General features: G+C 57.6%; 1 protein-coding gene across 1 annotated transcript in view; it reads right to left on the bottom strand.

Annotated features, from left to right (window-relative positions):
• ERLIN2 (ER lipid raft associated 2) overlaps nucleotides 1–392 on the bottom strand; it is a 10,657-nt gene extending 10,265 nt beyond the window's left edge. Inside the window, exon 1 of the mRNA XM_017732538.1 lies at nucleotides 3–392. Within this exon, the coding sequence (XP_017588027.1) occupies nucleotides 3–377 (375 nt within the window). The 5' untranslated portion in view covers nucleotides 378–392. The remainder of the gene's footprint in view (nucleotides 1–2) is intronic.
• Nucleotides 393–8,173: the final 7,781 nt, after the last annotated feature.

The raw sequence follows: 8,173 nt of genomic DNA, 5'->3' as shown, positions 1-8,173 counted from the left end.
GCCCCCTCTCGTATCTTGGGTCGGGCCGACAGGGGCGCGGCGGCCGCGACGCCGAGGGCGAGGGCGGCGATGGCACCGAGCTGGGCCATGCCCGGCACCGGCGGCGGCACCGGAGGCGCGTCACTGACGTCATCACAGCGCGACCGCGCCGCCGCCGCCAGAGGGCGATGGAGGAGCGGGGGATGTGGCGCTGGAGGTCGCAGGTTCGAGACCCTCTCGCTCCCGCGGCGCGACCCCCGCAGGGGTTTGGGGGGGCGGGGCCCCCCAGAGCCCGCTCCCCATGCAGGCGGGGTGGACAGAGCGGGACGGCGGCGTGGAGGGGTGTGCCGCACCCACGGAGTCACAGATCGTAGAATGTTAAGCGTCGGAAGGGACATCGAGACTCATCCCGTTCCATCCACGGGCTGGGACATTTCCCAGCAGAACCACAGAGGATCCTCAGCTGGAAAGGGCCCACGGGATCATCTAGTCCAGCTCCTGGCCCAGCACAGACACCCTAACAATCCCCCCGTGTCCCTGAGAGCATTGTCCAAACGCTCCTGGAGATCTGACTCCCAATGTCCAGCCTAAATTTCCCCTCTTTCAATTCTTTCTGTCACGCACAAAGGGTTCTCCCCTCTCTGACCGCCCCGGCATCGCCCCACGCCCCCCGCGTGGAACCCCCCGTTCCCTGTCCGGACCTTGTTCGGGCAATTGCAGGAAACGGGATGGGCCAGGAACCATGGAATCATCCAGCTCTGTAATCGTGGAAACGGACCTAAAAACCATGTGAGAGATGTATAAAACGTCAATAAAGGAGAATGATTTGATCTTTACTCGTGATAGATCTCCGAGGTTATATATAACAACCCTGTCAGGAGGGTTCAGCGCCATTTAGGAATAAGGAATGAAATATCCACGATATTTGTCAATCCAAATTTTACAGCTCTTAAATAAGTGCAAAAGGGCGCCAGAGATGAAAAACACCCTGTAGTTGGTGTTTTTTTAAAGGCGTTTGCCCAGATTTAGGGCCTTGATAAAATGTATTAAATCTTTAAAGGTTTTAATGAATCTAGTATGTGTTTCATAAATCACAAGCCTCTGCTCAGCCCCTCTCAGTTTAATAAGGGTAAACTAGGAAATTGCTCTGAGCTGGAGCAAAATGCATCCATGGAATATTGAAAAGTAATAGATTTTTAAATGTGGGGTGTTCTGGCTCGCAGGAGAGGTTTTGCTTCATAACACCGGCACTATATCACTGCCCTGAACGGGAAACCAGCTGTGGCCACGTGTTTAACAGCATCAAGATGTGAACCAGCACAAAGGTAAATATTATTTGTAATAATCCTAAAAAAACCTAAAAGCCAAAAAAAATCATTACTGCTGGACCCGAGGCCAGGAACATTCAGTGGTGTCTGTGCCGCGGCGCTCGGGATTTTAACAGGGCTTTTTGTAGGAATAAATGGTTTATTGCACCCAGTTCTCTCCAGCACTTGAAGACTTCTTCATCCCTACCTCATCCCTCTGCCCCTGTCAAAATATCCTGTGGGGTTTTCTGCAGAGTTAAGTGAGACAATTTGAGGGTCTCTGGGTGCTTGTGGCTCCGGACTCGTGGGGATGGAGCTGGGATGGGACCTGGGCAGGCCCTGGGTCGGGATGCGGGCAGAGATGGGGCTGCTGTGGGCAGGGCCAGGACAGGCACGGGCAGCCCCGGGTGGGACGTGCCCCACTCGGTCCCTGCGGGGCGGGGAGGGTCCGGTGGGGCCGGAGCGCGGCGCGGTGTAAAGTCTGTCTGCCCTCATTAGCTGTCACAAGTAACAATGCCGGGCTGGCAATAAAGGCAATTCCGAGGCTGTTGGCCATTAATCACTGCCTGACAGCTGGGAATAGGGCTGGAAAAACTCTGTCCCTGCCGCTCCTGCTTTGGCGTTTAAGGATACCTCTGCAGCTGCAGTGGTGGGGCGGAAAGCTCTGCTCACCAGTCCTGCCCCAGCCCCACTCCCATCTCCATCTCCGTTTCTATCCTGTCCCCATCCCCATCCCCAATTCTGCCTCCATCTCCATTTCCACACCATTCCTATCCCCATCCCATCCTTGTTCACATCCCCATCCCATGCCATCCCATGCCATCCCATCCCGTCCCATCCCGTCCCATCCCAGCTGTTCCCTAGCTGAAACCTAAAGGAGCAGTGGAGCCCAGGAAGGGCTCCTGGAAGGAGCTGGGAGGGTTCAGGGTGCTTGGCTGGGCCCTTTCCTGCTCTGCTCTGGCTCTGGAAGGGAAGGGAAGGGGGTGGGAGAGGGGCTGTGTGGGAGGAACACTTCCCGAATTCCGTCCATCGGACGTTATTTGCCGATTACGGGGCAGAATTGTGTTCGAGTCTGTCCGGGCTCGTTCCGTGTCAGCTCTAACAATACAGCACTTGGCAGTCCAGGCAGTTGTGTGGCGTTGGCCATTAATCATCCCCTGACAGTCCGGAGCTGGAAGGGAGGGAACCGCTCACATGTGGTCACGGTGCCCCCTCCCCATGGCCGGCGGGGCAGGGGGGGCTTCCTCTGCCTTGGGCCCACCCAAACCCACTGCGGGCTATGAGCTGAGAGTCCTCAATCCACGTCCCCTTGGGAGGGCTGTGTGGGGCAGGCGGAGACTGGGGAGACATTCCCGCCTTTGCCATGGGGCAACCAAGCTCCCAGGGAACAGCCCCGCTGGGAGGAGGCTCTTGGGAAAAGCCTTTAAGCACGTGGCATTCCCAGTGTTTTCCTCTCCATCCCCAGCCTCTCGCTCCATGAGCCCCTGATCAGGAGCTGGGGTTTGTCCTGGGGGAGGTGATCCCAGTGGGAGCCAACTCTTGGCACAGGAGGGGAGCTCTCCCCGAGGCTTCTCTCCGCACCCCTCGTCGTCCCGCAGGCGCCAGTCCCGTGGCCGGGTGCCAGTGTGCCAGGTCATCCCCCAGTAAAGAAAGGAGCAATGTGTTTCCAGCCCCCCGATGCTGTTTTCTAAAGGGGAATGATTAATGGTGCTTGGAAACCACAATTCATCCCGGGAAAGAAAGTAGATTTACCCGAAACATGCGTGAGAATTAGTGCTGGGATCGGCTCCTAGGGCAGAGGGGGGGAAGCTAATGGCAAACAGAGCCCGTCTGTGCGCAGGGGGAGAGAATACCCCGCCAAAAACATGGGCTGGAGGAGCTGGGATGGAGCTGGGACAGGAGGAGGAGAGTGGCCCTCAGAGCCAGGTCCCCCCCCCATCTGGAAACCTCGGTCGCTCCTTCCCTGACCCGCAGTGAGATGGTCACGATGGAGAACGGAATTCCCCTCCCATGTGTGTCCCAACAGCACAGCAAAGTATGGACAGTGCTGATGAGACCAAAATTCATCATTCCTGCGAGTCCAAGAGATACCTGGGAGAAGCAGGAGTTGCACCAGAACCCACGAAGCTCCGGCGTGGAAACACCAAATGCTTCAAAAACGTCTGTTTTAGGCTCAGGGAATGATCTCACCTTGCTCCTGCTGGTGGCATCCACTGGGGTAACTGGGATGGGCTGGGGTGCAGCACAGCAGCATGGAGCCATCCAGGTGCTTCATCCCTGGGGAGCAGGAAACCTCAGAGAAGGGAAGAACACAGTTTTCCTCCGTGAGGGTGAGAGGGAGGCAGCCGTGGCAGCCCCGGCCCGGAGCACAGTCCTGCTGGGATGTGGGAGCTGCAGCCTCATCCTGCTGAGCTGGGGAAACAAGGCAGGGGCTGGCAGGTTAGGAAGTTCATGGAAAAGGTTTTCAGGCACAAATCCTGACCTGGATCCAAGCTGCCCTGCTCTTCTCTGGCCAGGAGAGCAGCAAGGGAGGGGAAAGGGCTCCCTTGAAAGGAAGCAGGGACAGGTGACATGAATTTATCACCCGATTCCAGAGATAACCCCAAGATCCTTGCCTTTATCTCAGCTCTGGATCAAGGCAGCAGCCGGCCCCACGCAGGTCCCGTCCCATCAGCGGCGTGGAGGAGCTCAGACAGGGCTCCAGGGGAGAGATTTATTTGTGGGATTCCGGGAAGGGTTGGGGAAACCTCAGCGAGGTGCTGAAGCCCAGGTCAGGAGTCATCCCTGGTTCGGGGATATATTTAGAGCGGGATAATGTAAGCGACAGGAGGGAAAAAAATAAAAAGTCCGTGGAGGAGGTGCAGATCCGTCCCCTTGGCTGGGAGTTACTGGATGATCCGAGCCAGGGAACAGATAGTTGGATTTCCCTTATTTCTCCCTTCAAATAAATCACAACTCCAGAGGCCTTTAAACTCTGCAACATGATCTGTTCCAATAAGGAAGGGAATGAAAGGCTGTGTCTCTCTGGAAGCCTTCAGAGCCATAAATCTCCTATGTACAAACACAGACCAGATTTCCAAGTGCATTTATTTTATTGTATTGTTTTAACAGAAAAATCAAACTGCAATAAACTCTGTCCCTCATTAGCTGTCTCCATATCCAGGCCAAACGCTGCTAACGAATAAAATCAGGACAAAGGAATGTGGATGTGGGTCCAAGGCCTGGCCGGGCGCTGACCCCCCGAAAGGCACTTCCCTCTGAGCCTCACGGAGGTGTGGGATGAGGGGAGCCAAGGGGGTGGCTCCTGCACTGCCCATTGCTGCAGATTTGCTGGGGGTTGTCACCCCAAATCCAGCATCCCTGCCACGACCTGGCATCCCTGCCACAGACCTGGCATCCCTCCCTGGCTCCCACCACAGCAGCTGGAGTTTAGTTTAGGGGTTTCCTGCTTCAGTGTGTTGTGGTCCCTGATGTGCACCCCAAGCAAGGCACCACAGAGCAGTGGGAACGCGAGGCAGTTTGGGGGTGCTCCCCAGGCTCCGTGAGACCCCCCCAGCTGCCCACGTGAAGGGGCTGCAGAATTAGGGATGAACTCATTAAGCGCCGGGTCAAACCCCAAACTGGTGATTGGGGCAGTTCTGGAGTTGTTGGTCATTAATCATCTGCTGACAGTCCCGAAGGGTCCGGCGGCTCTGGGGGGGGGGTTGGAGAGCTCAGGGACAGGGACGTGGCTGGCAGTGTGGACGGCGCGGTCCCCAGTGACCCCCACGGAGCATCCAGCACCCCCAAACCCGCCCCACGGAGGGAGCAGGGCTGTCACATCCCAAGCACAGGAGGTGCAGCAACTTGGTCTGATCCAGGGAAAACGCAGAAATCAGTCTCAAGCAGGCCAGGAAGGAACAAGGAGCCTGTCTGCAGGATTTACGGCGCTGAGCCGGGGAGCCCAGAGCAGCGCCCGCGCCGCGCGGGTCCCGCCTCAGCCCACGGAGAAATTCCTGACTTATTGAATCACATTTGTCATCCCTAAATACATATGCAGGCCCGTGTTTCTGAATCCATAAACATCTTTAACTAACTCCGCTCAGCGAGGCCTCTTTCAGCAGTAATTTATATTTAACTTTTTCCATATGCAGGGCCTGTCGCGTTGAGTGCTCATTAATCATTTGAACTACTAAACTGCCAGCTCCTTTCAAGATCTTTCAAGAAGTGTTTTCACCCAAAATAGAGTTGAAAACGCGCCGGGCCCTACTTTCAGAGTCTCATCCATCTGGCCATTATGGGGAGTGTCAGGCGGCTCTGACAGACAAGGCTGCTCTGTTCGAGGGGCCCCGGCCCCACAACCTGTCATATCGCGGGGCTGATGGCATCTGACAGCTCCATTTGTACCTCCCCGGGAGATGAAAGGGCTGCTCCCGGCGGCGGGAGAAGGGCACGGGAAGAGGGTGAGCAGGGGCACCCCGGGCTGCCAGCAGCGTCCCTGGCACCGCGCTGGCTCCACGGGGAGAACGCCCCTTTCCCCAGGAGCCCAGGGCTGCCCCGGGGTGTGATCAAAGGCCGGGGGTCTGTGCCCATTGCCCACCCCTGGCTGTGGTGCTGAGCTCTCCCTGTGCCCTGCTGGCACAGAGAACCCAGAGCTGCCAGCCCTGCCCTGGCCTCCATGTCCCCCAAACTCACCTGGAGCATGCGGGTGCTGTGCGCACCCCCAGTGCTCAGAGCCAGACCCCAAACCCAGCACGACAGACCCAGCGCCCTGAGAGCTTCCGCCGTGGCCAGGAGAGCTCAGGGTCTGCCACACACCAGGATATCCCAAAAGCAGGTGAGCGGCTGCCGAATCCTGGTGCTCCCTTTGGAGTGTTCCCTAGGTAGGAACCCCTCAGTGCTGCAGGGTTTCTGAGCCAGTGCAGCAACTTGGAAAAGTTTGGGAATTATGGAGGCAGCAGCGGGGACAGAGCGCATCTCTGCAGCCAGAGGAGCAGACATGGTGCACACCCAGCCAGCCCCTCTGTCCCAGTTGATCCCAAAACAAAACACAAGCAGAGACAGTGGGAACCCCAGAAGGAATGAAGGGCTCTTGGCTCCACTTCCATTTTTGCCCAGAACACGGCTCTTCTCACCTCCAAGGAGGACTGTCCTTCTCCAGCCTGTTGGATGTTACCAGGACTGTGCAGGGAACGGGAACAAAACCCCACAAAGGCAACACTGCTCCAGCAGAAACAAGGAGTCACTTTTATGGGAGCTCTGCCCAGAGGACCAAGAGCTCCTGGCCTTGCTGCCGTCCTCGGTGATGAGCAGCCCCATCCTTCTCATCCAGAGAGAAAAATACAGCAAATCTTTTGGGTGCTTCACTCTCCCCTCTCCTCCCTCCAGGAAGTGCAGAGAAGATGGTGAGGGTTCAGCAAGAAACATCCAGAACATCTTTGACAGTCCCCATCTCTCTCCTGTCCTTCACTCTCGGAGCCCCCCAGCCACCCCTCCTGTAGGAGCTGCTCAAGGAGAGGTGGTGCTGGGACCTCAGGCTCCCACTGGTCCCTTTTTCTTTGGTACAGCAGCATCTCCCTGTCCCACAGATGCACCAGTGGAGATGCAGGGGCTGCTGTGGTGGGCACCAGCACAGCCCCAAGTGCTGCTGGGAGCCACCCTTTGCAGATGTGGGGGACACAAAAAAGGCCATTTCGGTTCTCTGTTCCACTGAGGTGTCTGCAGGAGAGGTCTGTCAAGCCCCCAAAGCCACCAGATGCCCGGGATGCTGCATGTCCTTTCTCCGCTCCCAAATTTTGCCAGGCCAGGAGGGATGATCCGTGAATTCTGGGACCACAAGGTGTTGGAAGAGGTCACGTTGCACCCTGCCCAGTATCAGGTGTCCTGTCCAGCTCTGCTCAGCCCGTGGGTGTCAGCATTCCATTGTCACTTTTGGCAAAGGCACCTCCCCTGTGGGTCCATCCTCGTGCAGGTCACATCCTCCTGTCCTGTCTCCTGCACCACGCTGGAAGGTGGGATGAAACCATGGCAAAGCTGCTCCCGGAGATTTCCATAAACACCTTTAGAAAACACAACGGTCTGTGTCAATCTGTTACTGGGACTCGAGCTACAGGACCACGCTCTGTGCACGGAGCTGTCAGCTGAGCGCCTTCCCCTGCGCTCCCCGGCGAGGTCCAGCTGAAATGTTGGTGTGTAAGGGATCAGCATTCTCCAGTTATTCATCACAATAAACAGAGCGGTAACTGAACCGGGCCCCGCAGCACGAGCGGGATCCCTCCCACACCACGGTGTCAACCTGTGCGAGCGGCTGTGCCCTGCAGGGAACAGCCGTGCCCAGAGCGGGGCCAGCCTCAGGACCAGAGCTTTGTCACCCTGTGCTGGATCGTCACGCTGCTCAGACACTGCAGAAGAGGGAAACCATGGCCACGGGTCACACTGGGAACTTCCCATGGGGTCACTGGTGACCAGCCAAGGCTGGGTGTCCTGGTGTGGCAAAGAAGACGCCAGCGTATCGCTGCTGGAAGCTGGAACCGGAGCTGCTGGAGGATTTGTATCACACGTCGATTCATAGCCAGGGCAGAGGCGGCAGCAGCTCTTCAGTTGTTATCCAGAGCCAGAGGAACGTCCACTCCTATCCATGGTACTCCTGGCCACTGCGGTGCCCGGGTGCTTGCCCACGTTCTTCTGGCTTTGGCGCCTTGAGGTCTTTGCCCTTCTCCACTCACCTCGCCCAGGTCCTCTTGTCACTTATGCTGTCCCACTGCTTGGAGTGGCTGGAGGCGAACACCAGGCCAGGGGCTGCGCTCACGGTGCCAACCCAGGGGCAGCTCCACACCCTGGTGCTGCCCCGGCCGCTCCATGTCACCGCCGGCTGGCCCCGCTGCTCCCCTCCCGCCGGGGGCCCGCAC

This window comes from Corvus brachyrhynchos, unplaced genomic scaffold, assembly GCF_000691975.1.
Source record: "Corvus brachyrhynchos isolate BGI_N302 unplaced genomic scaffold, ASM69197v1 scaffold150, whole genome shotgun sequence".
NCBI classification, from domain to species: domain Eukaryota; kingdom Metazoa; phylum Chordata; class Aves; order Passeriformes; family Corvidae; genus Corvus; species Corvus brachyrhynchos.
Note: the sequence above shows the minus strand (reverse complement) of the source record. Positions and strands in the feature narration are given on the sequence as shown.